A 22,993-nucleotide genomic window follows, 5' to 3' on the forward strand; every position below is an offset into this window, starting at 1 on the left:
TAGATGGATGGATGGATACTATTGTTGCTTGTATTAATTTTTGGTTTTCCTTTTTTTTAGTATTGTATTTATTGTATGTCTTCTCAACTGCTTTGTAAATTTCTATCCTAAGTATTGAAAATTGTGGAGTTGGGTTTGCTCTATTTTCTTGTATTAGATTGATTAACATGTTGTGATTTTTGTAAATGATAAATAAATAAATGATAAATGGGTTGTACTTGTATAGCGCTTTTCTACCTTCAAGGTACTCAAAGCGCTTTGACACTACTTCCACATTTACCCATTCACACACACATTCACACACTGATGGAGGGAGCTGCCATGCAAGGCGCTAACCAGCACCCATCAGGAGCAAGGGTGAAGTGTCTTGCTCAGGACACAACGGACATGACGAGGTTGGTACTAGGTGGGGATTGAACCAGGGACCCTCGGGTCGCGCACGGCTACTCTTATATATATATATATATATATATATATATATATATATATATATATATATATATATATTAGGGCTGCAACAACTAATTGATTAAATTGATTAAAATCGATTATAAAAATAGTTGGCAATTAATTTAGTCATCGATTCGTTGGATCTATGCTATGCGCATGCGCAGAGGCAAATGTATTTATTTTTTATAAACCTTTATTTATAAACTGCAACATGTACAAACAGCTGAGAAACAATAATCAAAATAAGTATGGTGCCAGTATGCTGTATTTTTTTCAATAAAATACTGGAAAGGATAGAAATGTAGTTTGTGTCTTTTATCCGATTATTAATCGATTAATCGAAGTAATAATCGACAGATTAATCGATTATCAAATTAATCGTTAGGTGCAGCCCTAATATATATATATAAAATAACAATCACAATTATATTGATTGATATTGTAATCATGATTAATTACAGGTTTATTCATTATTTGAATAGTATTTATTGTACCACCAGAACTCAACTTTAAATATAGTTAAAATATAGATTAGTAACGATTAACCACAACAAGTAAAACAATAATTATAACAATAAATTTAAATAACAATAACAATATAAAAAACATTAAAGTTAAGTTTTTACGTTTTGATTGGTTTTAGTTCCATTTTTTATCTTTTACACTTACTCTACCACCACAGAGTGTGTTTTTGTGTCAAATAAAATTGCATAAAATGTTTGTTAATTAAATGCAAAACCTCTCACATTTAATGGTGCAAAACATTTTTGGACAATTTTGACCAGTAGTTTTGGTCAAAGCATAATAATTGTGTAAATGTATCAATAAGTGCTTCAAGTTCATTATACTTGTGTAAGGTACTTTTTTGAAACCTTTAATTTGTTAGCCCAGTGAGACCAGATGTTATTGTAAAGTGGGAAGTGTGCTGCTGTTCTCAGCTTGACGCGTGGAGGCGACTTGAGGCTGTTAAAAAAAGAGAGAGAGCGCCTCTCAAGTTGTGACTGCTGTCGTGTTTATAAGTTAATCTTACATTGATGATGTCGTTCACAACAACACAAGCAGATGATATGTGTTGTGGGTGTATGGATTGTTCTTGTTAGTTTTAGCTTTGTAGTTTAGTCGCTGTTTCAAGTGACCACCTTGACATTGTTAAGGACGAGGCAGTTGCATGTTTAGGGGATGAATGAGTGGTCCCGAACACGTTATTTTCCCAAACAAATGTTCCCAATGACAGCATTTCACTCACATATATGTCAATTTCCGTGATATTCCGCGTTTAACAGCGGATTTTTTTTATATAGGACAATTCTGTTACATTGTCCGCTGTCACATCAATGTAAAAATTATATGCCCTTTTGTTTTGTTGAGTTTAGTGATTATTATTATTTTTTCGCCACTCATTTGCTCCTCATCAGTTCCACTGTTACAAGCTCTGGAATTTGCATGCACGTTGCACGGCCCATTAATCGTTTTTTATATACGGTGAATAAACAAGTGTTGGTGGAATGTTGATGCTAAACATTGCTAACGGACTAGTCGGCCTGGAGTCAAGCATCTACCGCAAGCAGGTTTGCTTATTTTTCTAACACGAAGCAGTTTCTTGTTTTAAACTCTTTATGGAGGGACTGACTTTGTGAGTGGAACCCTTTTTTTTTTAAATTTAGATTAAGCCGGAATTCTACATTTCCTTAGCTACCTTCTTAAATAAATCTGTGCTTCTTTTGTTCTACCATAGATGCACTTCAAAATGTTTTGTTCTTTTTATTTGTGAAGCAAATAAATAGTCTCCTCTTCATTACAATTGTTGCTATGTTTTTATTGAATGGTATCTGCTTCCGGGTTGTATCTCGCACATTGAGACTGGCACATGCGTTGTACTAAGGGTCCTCTCTTGCGCTTGTTCAGGAACAAGCGGAAAACATGCAAAATAAGAGACATTCTAGCCTACAGAAATTGCATTTTAATGTTTGTTTAAGTGAATCCTATATGTTAGCAAAACCACAAATACTACAATACAAGTTGATTTTAAAAGTGTGACCACTAAACCTTGGTGAATATCTGGATAAAGGTGCAAATCCAGGAGTTTTTTCCAAAGCCACTTAAAAGGGAACGACACTTTTTTATTTTATTTTGCCAAATCATTCACAATTCTTAAGTACACATATGTTTTTCTTTTTTAATGCATTCTAAATAGTAAATAAATGTGATCAAAAGTCAGCTTAAATTGGAGCCAATGTGAGTGGCTCTATTCTACCTAGAAAGCCCTTAAAAAACATCCAAAAACCTACATCAAGGTTTTATATACATTATGTAAGTATACACGTAATGTAGTAACGGGCACATTTATAGTAACATTTAGTATTTACGTATTTTGCTCAATATAAGCATACGCGGCGCATTCATTTTAAAAAAGCATCAAAACTTTCACTTTTTTCTTCAACAATGTCACTGATCATTACTCACTGCAAACATCATGAGAGCCAACAAACATAATAAAACATCACTTACTGTACAATGTCTGCTGTCATTAGGATGCTGATTGATAGATTATTGTTATATTCCCGTTTAGATGAAGAATGACTCATAATCCTCGCAAGAAAAGAGGGGTGCAACCAAGCGCCTTTTTGTGTCTTTCTCACCATTGTCGTGTCTAAATTTGCTGCCAAAGAAGATCAACTTGCCAGATTATGTCTTCATCCTTCTACTATCTATTAGAATACAATTTTACAAGCACCGAGGCAAGAAAGCAGCTCACCTGTCGGTGATGTCAAAATTGGGACACAAGCTCGTGATCATGGTGCTGCTATAAATAGTTTGCCTGAGTTAGCGCTTATAATAACAACATCACTAATACTTGGTGAATATTCAGGTCACAAAATGTATGGGCAGAATAAAGGACCTACCATTGGCTCCGTTCTAAACTGACTTTTATTTACCCGGGACAATACATTAAAATAAATACAATCCGTCGTCATGTATTTCATAATGATTGTGAACGATAGGCAAAATTACAAACAAAGTGCAGTTCCCCTTTAAGTTCCTCCTGAAAACAAAGTGGTCACATGTACTATATTTACAGTCAAGTCACAACAGTACATATTATTGTTGTTGTTTAGACATGCGACTCTTAATAACATGTGTAGCGCCCCCTGTGGTTTGTGGTGAAAAAGCTTTGTAAGACATGCTAGCATACATGTAATGCAGATATCATCGTTTTATCATCATAACAATAATGGTCAATGACTTACAGTATGGTCCATTAGTTCTTTGTGAAGATTTACTGAGCCGCCGATCCATTAATGCAGTGGTTCTCAAAGTTTTTTCACCAAGTACACCTCAGAAAACACTTGGCTCTCCAAGTACCACCATAATGAGCAACATTAAAATACAGTAGCGTAGTAGGCCTAAATATTCATTGAAAACAAAGTAGAGGTTTTATCCAACAATTATCTTTAATCTTTTTGGCCACTGTAACGTTACACAAAGTTTGAACAGTGACACTTTGTTTGATAATTTAATTAAGTGATTATTTGGCGTACCACTAGATGGAGCCTGTGTACAAAAGTTTGAGAATCATTGCATTAATGCATGCCCCAAAAGTCAGCCACTGCCGTTTTCTAATCAGCAGTTGTTGTTTTTTAAGTATACTGTGGGTATCAACTGATAATCTTAAATATTAAAAACCAGGAATTAAACATGTAAATACCTTTTATTCATCCGCATTGTTCATTATTCAAATGTGAAGCTGCACTTTCCATCTTAGCTTTGAATCAGGTGACATATTTGATGGTTACATTGCCCCAACTAAATAAGCATGTTTTTCACACTCATATTCGAAGTGCAGTCTTCCCTTGCCTAATCGCTCTTCAAATATTGCGGCTTCCCCAAATTGCTGAATTTTTTTGAAGATATTCTACATTTTTTTGGTTCTAAATTAAGCATTTTCAAGCACAAACATCCATCCATTCATGGCCCAATTAAATAAAATGATCAATACTACAGTAGTATTGGCCACTAGATTGGACCAAACCAATCAGAGCGCGCTTTTCAGTACCATGGCCACTGATTGGCTCGGCCTCAAGCAGCATTGTTATATTGATTAAAAGAGTGTAAAGGTGACTAAAATGTGTTCTTACCTGTTTAGAGGGCTCTCATAGTGTTGACAATCGTATTTAGAAGGTTGTAAACAGTTTTGTATGCTCGTTATGAAAATATTGCTTTATAATTACGGATGTTACGTTCAGGGTTTTATGCTGCCGATTCTGATCCCAATCATCCATGAGTGAGATCGGCCGAAACCAATACTGATACCAATCACATGTGTTAACTGTAAATTTTTCTTTTTAGTTATGGTGAGTGGAATTGACAGTTTCGACAATATCAACACAATATTTAAACTATTTCTCATTCCCTTCCTCTGTGTGGAACATGTTCAACCTCGTCCTCCAGTGATAACACTACTTGAGAATGATACCTAAGATACAAAGAATTGCAGTTTATTTGCCATGATGGAGGTGATTATTATTAGCGTAAAAGAGTGGCTCCACATTGGAGACACATAATTAGCTGCTACAGTAGCTGCTTGTCAGCCGCGGGACAAAACTAAATAGTGTCAGCCAGAGGGGATCGGCATTTGTGATTGGCAATAAAACGCATTAATTGGCATGCTTTGTTACAAAAATCAGTCAATACTGATTGAAGGCCGATCAATCAGCACATCCCTATTTATTATCAATGGTTTCTACTTCAAACCAATTAACAGCGATAAACGCAGGACGACTGACTATATTTCCATTTTTCGAAAAGGACTTTCACTATCCAAACACTTTGAGTGCACATACTGTACGTTGTTGTTTGTGTAAAACATTTTTACTGCTCAAAGTCGTACAACAGTAGGAGCACGGCAGGAAGTCGCTATGTTTGCTTGTTGCAACCGCTGACGTATTGGGCAGTGACAGTTACAGCGGGTTGTTGTGCGGTGTGAGAAATTTCAAGTCACTCCTACTAATTGCAGCGCCACCATGTGGTGAAATATAATAGCACAGGCTACAGCGTGTATGGGGTGCATGTTTTGACAAATGTTCACCCTTTTGTGTGCGGCGGTTCAGGAGTAGAAGTTTTCCATGTTTTTTGGTTTTTTTTTGTCATGGCTGAAATGAGGCTTGTTGGGCCTTGGTGGAGGTCCGCCCAGCAAAGTGTTGGATGCTACGAGATGTACCTAATGAAGTGGCCAGGTGCATGACGAGCTGTTTTTTTGGACTGACCTTTGAGGAGGGGCAGAGGTGTGAGCTCCACCTGGGAGCTCTGGTAGCGGAACTGGGACGAGCTGTGGGACCTCCTCTGGCGCACCCTGCGCATGGAGCGCCGCGGGAAGCCGTCCACTTTCTCCGCCGACGGCACCGAAAAGCTAGTGGTGGGCGAGGAGGGGCTGGACGGGGGCAGCTTGGTCGTCTCCATGGCGGGGGACTGCATGGGGGCCCTCTTGGTCGACTGGTGAGGATGGAGGAGGAGGAGGGGGGCAAGGTGAGGTTCTGTCTTGCTCGTTTTTAATCAGCCCTGGCGTGGCCCCCCCTGATGTCCTCCAGACGTTCTCAGGGCGGGAACAAGCCTCACCACGCCGTCATGATGCGTCCTGCCGCTCTCCTAAGAAAAACAAAAAACTCGCCGATGAGACAAATTACACCAAAAGAAAAACTCTTTGTCAGACAACGGCAGCCCCTCTTCCTGTGTTTGTTCCGCTCCCGTGTCGGTTATCCGTTATCTGCTCCTCCGACAACCGCTAAGCGAGCACCATCAAGCCGCACGTTGTGAGGGTGCGGGGACCAAACCGGAAGTTTAGCGTTTCATCCTTCAAGACAAAACACCAGGAAGTGGCAACGCTTGTGCATGGATCACAAGTGAACCGGGGTGTGTTTGATTCAGGCAGATTTGAGTCACCCAGCAGCACCTTCACATACACCGAGTTCAAATAATTACGTATCCAAAAGTGTATCGCGCTGTGCTGTGTTTTACTTTGAAATGAAAACACCGGATGTTGTATGAGCTGCACCTGTGCCTTCAAGGTGGCGCAAAGCAGGAGGCTCCAGCAACACTGCGGATGACGCTATGGGATGTATTTATTTATTTATTTGCTTTTTATTTGAGGCTGTATTCACTCGGTGCGTTTACACTTTGACAGAACGGGTTTTTAAATGATGGCATTGCGAACATGCGCTAGTTGTTGTTAAGGCGCTTTCCTTTTTGACTTTAATCCCACCCATTGTCCCTCCACTAGCTAGCATGTTTTGTAGCTGGTTGTCTTCGAAGCAAAACAGCTTAACAATGATCAAAATAGCATTTAAATCAAACAGTGCTCAACCTAGTGGGCACCATATTAAGGTTGAGAATTTAAAAAAAATTAACAAAAATGTTCAACTTTTTTTGTTGTTGTTGATTTGGTAATTACATACAAATTAGGAAATCAAGCCAGAGATAAAATTGAGTAAACTAAACCCAATATGTCAACATTCAATTTGATTTCAGTTGATTTGGTGTCAATTCAACATCATATTTAGCTTGGTATTTTGATCTAAATCATGGGTGTCAAACTCTGGCCCGCGGGCCAAAATTGGCCCGCCGTGTAATTTCACTTGGCCTGTGAGGTGATATCAAATTAACACTAGAGCTGGCCCGCCGTCCCGAAAGAGTTAGTGCTGCAAAGGGTTCTGGGAATTTGTTCTGTTGTGTTTATGTTGTGTTACTGTGCGGATGTTCTCCCAAAATGTGTTTGTCATTCTTGTTTGGTGTGGATTCACAGTGTGGCGTATATTTCTAACAATGTTAAAGTTGCTTATACGGCCACTCTCAGTGTAAACTGTATCGCTGTTGATGAAGTATGCTTTGCATTTACGCGTGTGTGCGTACAGAAGCCGCACATATCTTGTGACTGGGCGGGACCGTTGTAGAATGGATGAAAAGCGGACGTGACGTCAGCTCGTAGAGGACATTAAAAGCAGTGCCTGTAAGGCACGCCTCCAAGACTGGACTACGAGATATAATGACTGATGAACACCTTTGTTCGATAATGAGGGTTGCCTCAGCTCAAAGCCTGAGCCCCGACATTAATGAGCTAGCATCCAAGAAAAGATGGCAGGTATCTGGCTTGGGCACATCAGATTAGATCAGTGTTTTGCAAACGGAGCAGTTTAAAGTCCTGAATGGTTGGTTTATTCATTATTTTATTTTCAAATTTATTAGCCTGTGGAAAAAGTTAATGTTGATATTTACCTCAGAAGGCTGCAAATAGAAAATAGGCATTCAATTTTTATTTAAATTGTATTTGATATGTTATTGATATTTTTTTAATTATTATTATTATTATTTGAAACTCAATTTTGCATGTCACTATAAAGTTATATAAGCCTTGCTTGTTCAATATTTAATGCAAAACTTGTTTCGGTCCCTATCAAAAATGTTAATTTGTTCAACCTTGGCCCGCGGCTTTGTTCAGTTTTACATTTTGGCCCACTATGTATTTGAGTTTGACACCCCTGATCTAAATGTTGATATTAATGTAATGATTATTTTTAGTAATAATCATTTTCAAATTACATGTTTGCATTCGTTCACTGTTCAAATGTATCAGGATTTTACAGCATTTAACACAACAGTAGTACTTAGTTGGTTCTGTGACAGAGCTCTTAACTCAAAACACTTGTATTTAAAACCAACGGCTCCCATTAAAATGATTTATATCAATTCATTAGATGCTTAGGACTCCCCAATACAGCACAATTTTAACATGTAACATGCATTTTAAAAGGAATAAACAACTTTTAGATACGAAATATTGTATAAAAACAATACAATACAAAGCACAACTACAGTATATTTATGAAGTCATGTAATATTAAATGTACAGCATTTCATTTTGGGGAAATTGGAATAGAATCTTCTTCGAACGGATTCGATGTCAAACACACCATCAACAGGTTTTCCCTATTTTCAAGGCTACATTTCTGCCGTTTAGATGTGACGTTCTTACGTTAGATTAATTCTGCTTCAGTATAGTGCAGACTAGCGGTGATGCGCTCAGTCATGTTTTTTTCTTTCCTTAATTCAATGAATATCATCCGCTTCTTCTTTTCAGCACTCTCATTCCCACTCTCTTCCTTATTCTATCTCGATCTCTATAGCTATAAGCTAATGTTCGTGTAGTGGTCTGCGCTGTGTTTTTCCCATACTGCCACCAGACCGTCCGATGGAGAGGAGTGCGTGCTAGCCACTAGGCTAAAGGCCCGGGCTACTAACCCAGCAGCTAGCACACTATTTGAAGCTGTCAGGGAGTGAGGTCTACCAACCTACATCTGGCGCAGCCACTCTAGCTGGCCCACGTTACGCTAGTAAAACCAGATGTTTTGGTCCGATCTTACAGGATTCAATGGGGCATTTGCTGCGCTAACTAATGGCGGGGATGCTTGCAACTCAAATTTCTGCTTGCAACATAAAGCATAACAATTAGCCAGCCAACAAACCGCTTATATCGCAAAACTCTCTTAAGGTGAGATACTACTGTTATTTCTCAGTAAAATAATGTAATCAACATCCATTGAAATATTACCATAAATGTAAAAAAGAAAACCTCTATTCTGGCACTTTCAATCTGACTATTATTTTACACAAAATAATGTAATCAGTTGTTTGGAACGCTTGAATACATTCTCTGACTCTGTGCATGCATAAGAGACAACTGCGCAAAATTTCAAATTGTTATTACCTCCTTACAGTACTGAAATGTATACTAACTTTCAGCTGTAGCCTCCTTGCTTTGTTTAACACGTTGAAAAAAAAACATTAACTTAAATACATGTGATTTATAAATCATTTATTGGTCTATTCTTCACCAGTTTTGCACTTCATTACTGAGTGCACAAATATGCATGCAGTACATTATTGCACAGGAATAAACAGTGTTAAATAGTCAATACAATGGGTGACAAAAATAAATATAATGCAGGAGTTGTCCCAGTGTTTGTTGCTTGAGGCAGAAAATGTTTTATGTATAGCACACTTAATTTCATATTTTGATTAATAGTTCAAGTCACAGGTTTACACACACTTGATTTTAAATGTAATAGCTCTGCTTCTTTTGACTCTTGTTCTGACATGTTGAATTGTTTCACCTACAAATGTGTAAAATGTTCAAATGATTCATTTGAACTGTTCTTTTTCTAGGATGAAATTAATATAGAGTTGAGGACAAAACTATCAGCCCTCCCATGAATTTTTTTTTTTTTTAGTATTTCCGAAGTGCTGTAAAAGATAGCAATGCATTTTTAACACCGCTTTTCCAAGCATCCTTCTTTCATTTTGGATGCTTCCAATAATTGTATTTATTTACACACAGGAACAAAGTTATTTCACAAAAACAAAGACCAGAGTCAAAATGATTAACCCCTTGCTGCTAACAGGCAATTGTGTGTTCTTTTTACTGGATAACAGCCTGCAATCCATGGTTACAGTTTTCCACAAGTCTCTCACACATCTCTTGAGCAATCCCGGCTCATTTTTATTTGGCAAACCTCTCAAGCTCTGCAAAATTTGACGGTTTTCTGCCATGGACTTTGGTCTTCAATTTTCCCCAAAGATTGTCGATGGGATTCAAGTCGGAGCTTTGTGCAAACCATTCAATAACATTCACTTTGGCATGCTGGCGCTCTTTTTTTCACCAGGAGTGACGTATGTTTTGGGTCGTTATAATTTTGGAAAACAGCATAGACCCATTCCCAGTTTTGCTGCTGAGTGCTTGAGGTTTTCCTCCACGATCTTCAAATATCCTTCTTTCTTCAGGATTCCTTCAACCTTGACACGACTCACACTAATGACTTCAAATAGGTTTGAGTAATCAGAGCACATGGCTTCCAACTCTTGTTGTCTCTCAAACTAGGATGGTGTTTTAAGCTGCACCTAATCATTTTGACTCTGGTCATTTTTGTTATTGGTAAAGTAACTTTGTTCCTGTGTGTAATTACAAATATTGGAAGCATCCAAAATAAATGTAGGATGCTTGCAAAAGCTGTGTTAAAAATGCATTGCTCTCTTTAACACAGTGCTTCGCAATTATTCTTTGTTACGCCCTCCTCCCCCGAAAAAGAATATATGACTCTGTTAATTCGTTTGACATGTTACATGCGCTTCTTCACGTAAAACTACAAAACCTATGGATGGTGCGAGATCTGCCGAGAGGAAAAGGCGGTAATGCAGCTGGTGATGTTACTTTGGCAGCATGACTCATTTCATCCACTAACACTCAGAGCAATGGAAAGTCCTCCACCTCAGAGAAGATTTGAGAATTGAAGTCTTTTTCGATGTACACACTGAAGATTTACATTGTGTAATAATTTCCTTGCAACAAAAAGGACAGTTCCAATAAATCATGAAGGCTTTAACATGAATGTGACATTCATTCCCATGATGAGTGTAAATAAACTTCTGACTGGAACAATGTGGGGACCAACATGTTTTCCAGTAATCCACACATGTGACTAGTAGTCACTTGTCCCTGCATTTAGAATCCACTCATTGTCCTCCAGGAGATCCGAAAATGACAGATTCCCTGGACATTCCTCCATCACAGCCTGCGAGGATGCATTTGATTGGAACGGTACATCCAGGTTGCTGCTTGACGTCGGAAGGTTACCGGAAGGACTGGGATTGGAAAGCAAGGAGAGCAGAAGCTTAGATGCCGACATGAGCTCCTCGCTTGGCTTCAAAGCAAGATCTTCACTGGCCTGTGCAAAAGATGTGGAGCACTGATAGTCCGAGTTGTCAGGATTTCCAGTAAATTCATGCGGATCAAGCAAGGGCGTTCCCAAACTTTCTGCAGATAAAGGTGGTTCAGAGGGAAGCGTGGTAGAAGCGGCCATACCTTGGAATTCCAGCTGGAAAAGATTGTCAGTCTCAGCGCTGGCTGGCGTGGAGACGCCTCCGAAGAAGACAGAATGGGGAGCGGGTGTAAATAGACTGTGGGAAGATAGGGCGGATGAGAGCGAAGGACATGTGCTCTGATTGATGTCTACAGGTTCAGGAGCCTGGCTGGATGTCGTAGTGAGGGCGGACGCCTCGAGGCGACAAAAGGGCTTATGGCGCTCAAGGGCTGTCGTGTAGCGATGGACGTCTTTTTTTAGTGCTCTGATCTCCTTTTGGAAGTCCGAGTTAGACCGCTCCAGCTGCTGCAGCTCCTGTGGGGGGAAAAAACATAAAATGGTGGAATCTTTAAACACTTAAAAATGAAGTCACACTTTCGACACTAATATGGTCGCCCGCTCATAAAAATGATTGTTTTTAAAAAACAACAAAATGTCACTAAAGTCATCCCTTGCCACATCACACCTAAAATATTTAAACTATGTCACATCATGGATTATTTTGGGATATTTAAAAAAAAAAAACCTAGTCTACAAACCCTAGCAAAATGATAGAACCACTAGACTTGGAAGATGTTCATTCAGTGGTTTAATTTTGTAGAAAAAAAGCAGATAACAGACAAGACACAAAACTATTGTCATTTGTTATGGCAACTTTATGGCTTTAAGAAGTCAGTAACAGTTTTATTGTTAAATCAAGCTGAGTGAAAAGATGATGAAATCACTCAATTGTGAGGAAAATATTATGGAATCATTAAAAACAGACAAACAAAAACACAACACACCACTCATACTTTGTAGCACCGCCTCTGGTTTTTATCCCAGCTTGCAGTCTCCAAGGCATGGACTTAATGGGTGACAAACAGTACTCTTCATCAGTACTCTTCATCAATCTTGTTCCAACTTTCTCTGATTGCTGTTGTCAGATCAGCTTTGCGGGTTGGAGTCTTGTCATGGACCATTTTCTTCAATTTCCACCACAGATTTTCAATTGGATTGAGATCAGGATTCCGGACCATGTGCAGGCCATGACATTGGCCTTATGTGTCTTTCTTCAAGAAACATTTTACAGTTTAGCTCAATAGCAAGATGCATTATCATCTTGAAAAATGATGTCATCATCCCCAAGCATCCTTTCAATTGATGTAATTAGAAAAGTGTCCAAAATGTCAATGTAAACTTGTGCATTTATTGAAGATGCAATGACAGCTATCTCCCCAGTGCCATTACCTGACATGCTGCTCCATATCATCAATGACTGTAGAAATGTGCATGTTTTTTTCAGACAGTCGTCTTCATGAATCTCATCAGAACGGCACCAAACAAAATTTGCAGCATCACCACTTTGTCCAATGCAGATTAGTGATTCATCACTGAATATGACTTTCATCCAGTCTTTAATAGTCCATTATTGCTTTTTCTTAGCCCACTGGAACCTTGTTTTAATGACGGCTTTTGTTTAGCGTTTCTGTATTTAAATCCCATTTTCTTTCGGTAGTTTCTTACAGTTCACTCACAGAATGTGACTCCAGTTTCCGCCCATCTGTTCGTCATTTGTTTTGCTGTGCATTTTCTATTTTCAAGACATATTGCTTTAAGTTCTCTATCTTGACATGTTGATGTTTTCTTGGTCTACCAATATGCTTGTCTTTTACAGCCTTCCCATGTTGTTTGTACTTAGTCCAGATTTTAGACACATGCCTGTGAACAATCAACATATTATGATTATTTCCCTTCTTGAAGAAGTTTGATAATCCTCTCCTTTGTTTTATTGACATCTCTCGTGTTGGAGCCATGATTCATGTCAATTCACCAGGTGCAACAGCTCTCCACTTATTTTTAACTGCTGATAAACATATTTAATCTGATGCAGGTGTTAATTTTGGAAATTAAAATTTACAAGAGCATTCCATTTTTTTTTTACTCAGAATTGAGTGACTCTGCTTGATCTAAATGTAAACTGTTACTATATGTACCGATATATTTTCTTGATATATTTTAGTGCTTCTTAAAGTCAGAAAGTTACCATTTGAAATGACTATAGTTTTGGGCCATTTCTGTCTGAATGAACAAGTTTTACAATTATTTGGTCCTAAATTAAGCATTTTCAAATATACAAATGGCCAAATAAACTAAAAATATCAATACTACAGTAATACTGGCCACTAGAGGAGTATGCTGTTCAGTATCAGTCAGCATTACAATGTTGGATTGATTGATTGATTGAAACTTTTATTAGTAGATTGCACAGTGCAGTAAATATTCCGTACAATTGACCACTAAATGGTAACACCCGACTGTAAAAGACTGTAAAGATGACTATAGGGGGTTATGTTATGTCTAGAGGGCGCTCACAATGTTGAAAACATATTTAGAACTTAGTAAACAGATGTTTTTATATTCTAACTATGAAAATATTTGATTTACAATTAATGATTAATATGTCACAGAAATTCACAGTCCGAAACCAAATAACAGCGAAAATCGAAGAAACAACTCTTCGGGAGGGGTACCGAATTTGGTACTTTTATAGGCGCCGAACAAATTCCATCTGTACTACCAGGTATTGATTCACATAAAATCAAACGATGCTGTCATGACGTGGACTTTGGCGGCGCAAATTACTGCGCGGATTGCTTTCCCGGGATGCAAAACAACTAGACTGGACATGGCTTGAAGGTAAATACATGTTTTATTCTGACTACAAAAAGAACAAAACAAAAGGCGCGCACAAGGCGGAGATACAAACTTGACTACAAAAACAAAAACTAACACATGGACAAAACTATGGACGTGAAACAAATAAACACTTACTGTGACAAGAGCAGAACAAAAACTTACATGGCATGGGATGAAGCATAAACTATGGAATAAGCAGGGCATGATAATGACAATGTCGCCAGGCAGACAAACTGAAAAGGACAGGCTTAAATAATAGTGACATGATTGATGACAGGTACATGAGTCCGAACATGAAAACAGGTGCAACTAATGACATGGTAACAAAACAAGAGTGCACAAACAGAAACTAAAAAGAGTCCAAAACCAAAAGGACATAACTAAAGAAAAACATGATCACAAAGACATGACAGATGCCATATTTTGATACCTTTGTTGCACCTGACGTCACATAGATCCTCGTCACGCCCGGTTGCAGACCTAACACCGGCTTGAGTAAACAATTAATCAAACAGCACGCGGGGTGGACTCAGCCAAACTCCATTTAAGTAATGTTGCAAATGTCAACATCATCAAAGCAAATACGTTTGGTAAAATACAGCTGGAACGTAAAGTAAGACTCCCCTTTTACAAAATGCGCTAGCCTGATGGTAATTTACATTAGATTTGCCATAAACAGGCTCATAGCATTTGCGATTTTACATGGAGATTTCAACACCTCTAAATTTGGTAATGAAAACTACAACTAAGGTTGTTACAATGAAATATTCACAGTATAAACACTTCGTAGGATGCAACATGACAGATTCAGCTTCATGGGAAAAAAATACTTACTACAACATACCATAGATCAGCGTTTCTCAAACTTTTTTCACCAAGCACCACCATAATGACCAACATTAAAATACAGTAGCACAGTAGGCCTAAATATTCATTAAAAACAAGGAAGATGTTTTATTTCACAATTATATCTAATATTTTTGGCCACGGTAATATTACACACCGTTTGAACAGTAACACTCTGTTTGAATACTTAATAAGGTGATTATTTGGTGGAGCCTGCATACCACTACCCAGAGGAATCGAGAACCGCTGCCATAGATAGCCCACACGGCTCTGACATAGCCCATACAGTACTGCCATCTAATGTCTTGGAAGTGCAACTGCATTGCAAATGAGACTCAAATGTTACAACAACACACAATGTAACAACTGGACAGCACACTTATCATAATCAGCTCATTTTTAAATGTAACAAAAAATAAAATGTTACTGGTATCAATCCCCAGGTACCGGGAATTGGTACTGTGTCGGTTCAAATGTGAACGGTACCCATCCTGTACATACATTTTTTTTTCAAAAACTTAAAATCTAGCAAATAAAAACTTTTCTGATCCTTTTTTTGTGTAAACCCTTTTTTCCAAAGGGGAAAAATCATGCAAAACATTTTCACATAAAACCTTTTTTTCCCCTTCATTTTGAAAGGAGAAGTTCTAATTTTTTAGATATTTACTCAGACTGTCAAACAGTTGAAACATTTAATGGCAATTAATCGCATTGTCCGTAGTTAACTTGTAATCAATCACAATAATCACAGGTAGATAGATGTTTTTTTTTAAATATTTTAGACAGTTGAATTTTTAAAAAATGGACTGGACAATTTGTTTCATGCAAATGTTTGTAAATTAAACATTACAGTGCATTTGGAAAGTATTCACAGCACTTCACTTTTTCCAAATGTTCTTATGTTACAGCCTTATTCTAAAATGTAATAAATTATAATTTGTCCTAAAAAAATTATACACACAATAACCCATTATGGCAACGTGAAGTGTTTTTTTTATTTGCAAATGTATTAAAAAATTAAAAACACATGTACATAAAAAACACATGTACATAAGTATTCACAGCCTTGGCTGAATACATTGTTGATGCATTTTTGACAGCAATTACAGCCTCAAGTCTTTTTGAATATGATGCCACAAGCTTGGCACACCTATCTTTGGGCAGTTTCGCCCATTCCTCTTTGCAGCACCTCTCAAGCTCCATCAGGTTGGATGGGAAGCGTTGGTTTTCATCCAGAATGTCTCTGTACATTGCTGCATTCGTCTTAGTTTAGTCAGGGAGGTGACCAAGACCCCGATGGAGAGAGGAATACCTTCAAGAAGGACAACCATCTCCGCAGCAATCCACCAATCAGGCCTGTATGGTAGGGTGACCAGACGGAAGCCATTTCTTAATAAAAAGTTTGCCAAAATTTACCTGAAAGACTCTCAGACCATGAGAAACAACATTTTCTGGTGTGATGAGACAAAGATTGAACTCTTTGGCATGAATGTCAGGCATCATGTTTGGAGGTAACCAGTCACCACTCATCACCAGGCCAATATAATACCATCTCTACAGTGAAGCATGGTGGTGGCAGCATCATGCTGTGGGGAGGGTTTTCAGCAGCAGGAACTGGGAGAATAGTCAGGATGGAGGGAAAGATGAATCCAGTAATGTACAGAGACATCCTGGATGAAAACCAACGCTTTCCATCAACCTGATGGAGCTTGAGAGGTGCTGCAAAGAGGAAGGGGTGAAACTGCCTAAAGATAGGTGTGCCAAGCTTGTGGCATCATATTCAAAAAGACTTGAGGCTGGAATTGCTGCCAAAGGTGCATCAACACATTATTGAGGTTGTGTATACTTATGTACATGGGATTTTTTTGTGTTTTTTTTATTTACAATACATTTGCAAAATGTTTAAAAAATAAAGCATAATTTTAAAGGACAAAAATTAATGTATTCCATTTTGGAATAAGGCTGTATTTAACATAACACAATGTGGAAAAAGTGAAGCGCTGTGCACTGTATGCTTAATGCTCAACACAAAACGGACATAAACACTCTCTTACAGGCACACACAATCTCTCACACATGCTTACCACTTATGATACAGACTCACTTTAAAAACAAATATATATTATAGATCCAATATTATGAGGCAGCGAGGGCGCGTTTGAGACATATTTCACATTTACTACCTCTCACAAACACTCATGAAATGGAAAACCTCTCAAACAAACTAGTGAAATGCTTGCACACACACACGCACACGTGCGAGCACACACAGACACACACACACATTTTTGTATGTGTTACCTTCTTGAGACCGCCAAAAAATGCCTACCTCTTTAGGACCACCCTTTCTAGATATATAAAGATTTGTATTTACAACATTAATAATACATACAAACTATGCAAATATAGAAAAGGTAAGCTTTTAGTTAATTTAGTATGTTTTTGTTTGTTATTGGTTTTTAATCTTCATTATTTACTTCAAGTTTTTACAGAATGTCTCTATATACATTTTTTATTTTTTATTTTAATTAATTTTGGCCAAAGGAGGCGCATTTCAATTTCTTACACACACTTGTTATTACATATGTTGACCAGAGGGGGAGCACTTTTAAAACCGACACAAAGTCATTTTGAAAAATCCCTTTCTTTTTGGGACCACCCTAATTTTGATGGATTTCACCATCAGAGGTGCAAATGAGACATTCCCAATTAGAGGCAATGGTTTTCTGTATTGGGACCATGACTTTGGTCCTAACTTGTTCACTGGTCCTCATATAGACGGTACTTTTCCTTGTTGATGTCTCAAGAAGGGTAGAAATACACACACACACACACACACACACACACACACACACACACACACACACACACACACACGCACACACACGCACACACTGGTGAAATGCTTTCACAAGCATCTCCAAGGGGTTAAGTCTTGCCCTGTCTTTAAAACAGACATCTTTTTCTAACTTTAACTGAGGGTCCTTGAGTGCACCACATTTATGTGTAATGAGATGCAAAACTGAAACTTTCTCCTATGCTGCCACAGGTAAATATAGCCTAACTTTACCTTTTTTTATCACTTCATCCTTGAAACCAAAATGCTGGTGGTGAGATTGAACTCTTAAATGACGTCTTTGATGTCATCTGTGTTGAATCAAGTGTTCCATGCTGGGCTAGCCACTGTTCAGGTGGAACGAACAATTTTGCATTTTTGATAGGGGGTGTCGTTAGTTTTAGACATTCCTGATTTGATTTAAGCAACATTTTTATGGAACTTTTATGGTTATATTTATTTTGTATAAACATGTATGACCTATTTAAATAACAGGGAAAAAAGGTATTTAACCTTTACAAAAGCCCAACATCACCACGTATACCCACCTCTGACAATATGTGCAAATATGTTCTGTGCGCCTCCTAATCTTGAAGTGAACAGCGATTCTCAAACTGTGGTTTGGTACGTGGGCTCTATCTAGTGGTACGCTAAAGAATCATTTAATCAAATAGTTTAACACAGTTACTGTTCAAACTGGGTGTAATGTTACAGTGGCCAAAAATATGAAATATACTAGTTAGAGAAAACCTCGGCCTTGTTTTTAATAACTATTTAGACCTACTACGCTACTGTATTTAATGTTGGTCATTATGGTGCCAAGTGTTTTCAGAGGTGGTTGGTACTTGGTGAAAAAAGTTTGAGAACCACTGCTGTCGAGGGCAATGTATACTTTGAAATTGCAAGGATTGTAGACTGTACACGTTGGTCTCCCACCTCTGACTGTCAAGCTACGCCTACCACTGTGGTTGTTCTGCTAACAAAAAGTAATTTACTTCGTGCACGACTTTTGATGGTAGAAAAAACACAACAACTCACAGAAGCATTAAGGTTGTTTGGGTTAGGAAGGTTCAAACTGTTTAGTTAACATTCATGAACATCCAATGCATCTTTATACGAAAAATAAATCATTCCATTAATGGCCTGAGGTGGGCTTTCTTATTAAAAAGTCAACCGCGGTGATAATGCTGTGATAAGGTGACACTGACCTTCAATAAGTTCACAAAGAGGGCAGAAGTGAAAGAGGGGAAGAGAGAGAAAGTGAAAGTCTGGCTGCACACACACACAAACAAACACACACACACTTACACAAACACACACACCCACACATACTGGTGACATGTACTTGTTCACGAATGGCTTTTCCCTATTCAAATAATAGACAAGACTCATAAGTAATATATTGCATAACATCATATTACTTTCAGCATGTTAATAATATCTTTAGATGAGTGTTTATTACTACGATTTCCTACTGTGCATAAACACATCATACAGATGCATTCATGCATTCATCACAACCAAGCAGTATACATGCAATAATATTCACATAATACAGCCATATATAATATGTGCCTGCGTGTGTGCGTGTGTGTGGTGGGGGTGGGAGGCAAGAGGAAGTGCTAAGGACAGCCCTTCTTTCTCCTAAAGCAGACTGCTTACAAGAAATGGCCCCACACTGCCAGGTCTCACTGTCTCTCATATACATACACACAAACACACACACAAACACACACACACACACGCACACACATACACACACAACTAAAATATAAGGACACAAAAATACAAAAAAGGAATGAGTTTGCATACCTGGTGGAGTTCATCGGCTCTCTCCATTTGTTTTTTGCGGCTCTTACGGGCGGCGTCTCTGTTCTTTCGTTGTCTCTTTGTCTGTCCATACTTCGCCGTGTGTCCCTCCGTCTCTGTCTCCTGCGAAGACTGCAGGAAGGCCACAAATAGTTCAAGAACATACACAGTATCCTGCAAACGTGTGTGTGTTCAGGGTTTGTGAAAGGTTGTAGGATAAAGTATTATTTAAAAAATGAGAAATAATTATACTATATATATATATATATATTAGTGCTGTCAAATTTTTTTTTTTTTTTTTCAATTAGATTAATCAGTCTTCAATTTGAAATTAATCATGATTAACCACAGGTTATTACTGGCTTGCGTAATTTAAATTAACTAAAATAAGATCCCCATACTTAGACACCAATGCAATTTCATTATGGGGGTCAATAAGGTAAGGGACCAACCATCCATCCATCCATCCATCCATCCATCCATCCATCCATCCATCTATTTTCTACCGCTTGTCATGTAAAGTCTAAATAAATTGCATGATATATATGATTAATGCAATCAATTCTGTAATCAATCGCATAAGTTAACTAATGTAATATTTATATAAAGGCCTCACTTTTTCTCCTCCAAACATATTGCTGGGTATTGTGGCCAAACGGCTCAATTTTTGTTTCATCTGACATCACATGGACAAAGATAAGACCTTCTGGAGGAAAGTTCTGTGGTCAGATGAAACAAAAATTGAGCTGTTTGGCCACAATACCCAGCAATCTGTTTGGAGGAAAAAAGGTGAGGCCTTCAATCCCAAGAACACCATTACTACCGTCAAGCATGGTGGTGGTAGTATTATGTTCTGGGCCTGTTTTGCTGCCAATGGAACTGGTGCTTTACAGAGAGTAAGTGGGACAATGAAAAAGGAGGATTACCTCCAAATTCTTCAGGACAACCTAAAATCATCAGCCCGGAAGTTGGGTCTTGGGCGCAGTTGGGTGTTCCAAAAGGACAATGACCCCAAACACACGTCATAAGTGGTAAAGGAATGGCTAAATCAGACTAGAATTAAGGTTTTAGAATGGCCTTCCCAGAGTCCTGACTTACACGTGTGGACAATGCTGAAGAAACAAGTCCATGTCAGAAAACCAACACATTTAGCTGAACTGCACCAATTTTGTCAAGAGGAGTGGTCAAAAATTCAAGCGGAAGCTTGCCAGAAGCTTGGATGGCTACCAAAAGCGCCTTATTGCAGTGAAACTTGCCAAGGGACATGTAAGCAAATATTAACATTGCTGTATGTATACTTTTGACCCAGCAGATTTGGTCACATTTTTAGTAGACCCATAATAAATTCATAAAAGAACCAAACTTCATGAATGTTTTTTGGGACCAACAAGTATGTGCTCCAATCACTCTATCACAAAAAAATAAGAGTTGTAGAAATTATTGGAAACTCAAGACAACCATGACATTATGTTCTTTACAAGTGTATATAAACTTTTGATCGCGACTGTATGTATATATACATTCATACATATATATACACATTTATACATATTTACGCACACATACAGTATATAGACGCATACGGTATGCAGAAGACTACAAAAGGCCAACAAAACCATATATTTGGTAACATTGCTTTGAAATGTACATGCAATAGTCTTATAGCAAGCTGAGTACAAACCACACCTTCTGCACTTGAAACATTTTTAAGGTGGTATTATCATATTTCGTCCACAACAATAACAAACATTGCTGGATAATTGCTTATGTCCACTTCTTACACCACTATAGCCAAATCATGTGAGGACATGATCTGAAAAGTGAGTGAAGGAGGACTTACCGAGTGTCCTTCAGCAGATCCAGGACTGTTGGGCTGGTAGCAGGTCTCCATGAAGAGAGGGGACATCTCAGTCCCAGCACAGTGCACACATTTAATTGCAACAAGTTTGCACCTTCAACTTCTCTGACCCACTGAGTTGCGCACACAGGAACTGCACTGCAGGGAGGGGATCTGCAGCCTCTGTGAAACCGGTATTTTGGACCACGTTCAGTGACGAACGTCAGCCTGTGACGTATCCGGCGTTCGCTTTCACTTTCCTTTTATTTTAAAACAACTCGAGCAAGACAGTAATTTGGTGACCTGGATCCGTCCTCCTTCATCTGGCGCAAGCGCACACTCGTGAGACGACGTGTGAGATGGGCGTGGCTTAGGGACGCTGTGTTATGTCTGGTTTTTTTTATTTTGTATTATTTATCAGTAGTCAAAGTAATAGTATTTTTATTTAATATTATTTACCTTCGTCAAAGTGATGCATATAATCCAAAAGTGCAGAGCCCATTTTTAAAATTACAATATTTGCCATAGAAGTCCTTGCGACGTAATTGGCTGCCTCTCCTACTTTCACCACAAGAGGACGCCAGAAGCAAACTTTGAAACAGAATTCCCCTGCAAGGTACAGCAGTACCTCCATTTACGAGCTTAATTGGTTCTATGACGGAGCTCTTACCTCAAAACACTTGTACGGTACCTCAAATCTCTCTCTCTAAAATCTACTTGACAAATCTACTCTCTGTTACACATACTGTAATATTGTACATGGTAATTGTTATATATTGCATATATTTTATACAAATATAATATAACAGTATATATAATAAACTGTATATATGTAAATATTACATATGTGTTATATTTTATATTGCTACTACGGTACATTTTTAGTATATTTTATACCTGTATTATCATTTATATCCTTACACTTTCCATCCTTTGTAACTGAACTACTGTGTGGAAACATTTCCCTTGTAGATCAATAACGTTTGTCTAAGTCTAAGTCTAAGTCTAAATCAACTTTAACTAAACTCAATTTGATTGGTGTTTGGCCCCTCGAAAAGAGCACAATTAGAACATGTGTTGCAGACTTTGAATGGTCTCTTTGACGAAAAAATTCGACACTCCACTTCTGAGGTTCTGCAAATGTATTTTTCCTAAGACTAAAAAAAGTGGCAAGGAGGACACGGTCAATTCATGCACACACGTCAGCAGCAGCAGTTCCACTCTCTGCTTCCAGAGCAAACCACATGACAAGGAGGGAGAACATCAACATGGCAAATTTCACCCCAAACAGACTTGACAAAAAGAGCTTTAATACATTATAAAAATATCTCTAAATAAGTCACCATCAATACAAGGCGAAATCAAAAGCCTCCAAATACAGTCAGCTCAATAAAGGAGCAGAGCGACTGCGGCACGTCTTGCTTCACGTTCTGTCGACAAACACGTGTGGGTCGCTATTAAAAGTCCTCCTTGCAACAACCGGACGGATATGTACATTTTTTTTTTCCTCGCCAAAACAAAACAAGCAGGCTTTGATAAGGTTCACACACCAACAAAAAATACAACTTTGAAAAGCACTTTTCCACTCAGCTATAAAATATACTCCCCTCTGAACTTCACAAAACTGCTCAA

At 38.2% G+C, this 22,993-nt stretch overlaps 2 protein-coding genes across 3 annotated transcripts in view; both read right to left on the bottom strand.

Moving 5' to 3' along the window:
* ppp2r5b (protein phosphatase 2, regulatory subunit B', beta) overlaps positions 1-6,265 on the bottom strand; it is a 52,744-nt gene extending 46,479 nt beyond the window's left edge. Inside the window, exon 1 of one of the 2 annotated variants that reach the window (XM_061960409.2) lies at positions 5,715-6,265. In XM_061960409.2, the coding sequence (XP_061816393.1) occupies positions 5,715-5,922 (208 nt within the window). In that variant the 5' untranslated portion in view covers positions 5,923-6,265. The remainder of the gene's footprint in view (positions 1-5,714) is intronic. The other variant, XM_061960408.2, reaches the window with a different exon arrangement.
* A 2,707-nt stretch (positions 6,266-8,972) lies between these two features.
* batf2 (basic leucine zipper ATF-like transcription factor 2) lies at positions 8,973-21,680 on the bottom strand. Its single transcript, XM_061960403.2, has 3 exons — positions 21,365-21,680; positions 19,528-19,656; positions 8,973-11,669 (listed from the first exon to the last, which is right to left on the bottom strand). Exons 1-3 carry the CDS (start codon positions 21,428-21,430, stop codon positions 10,974-10,976), a joined length of 891 nt encoding a protein of 296 aa, XP_061816387.1. The 5' UTR covers positions 21,431-21,680; the 3' UTR covers positions 8,973-10,973.
* Between the last annotated feature and the right edge of the window lie 1,313 nt (positions 21,681-22,993).

This window comes from Nerophis lumbriciformis, linkage group LG05, assembly GCF_033978685.3.
Source record: "Nerophis lumbriciformis linkage group LG05, RoL_Nlum_v2.1, whole genome shotgun sequence".
NCBI lineage: Eukaryota > Metazoa > Chordata > Actinopteri > Syngnathiformes > Syngnathidae > Nerophis > Nerophis lumbriciformis.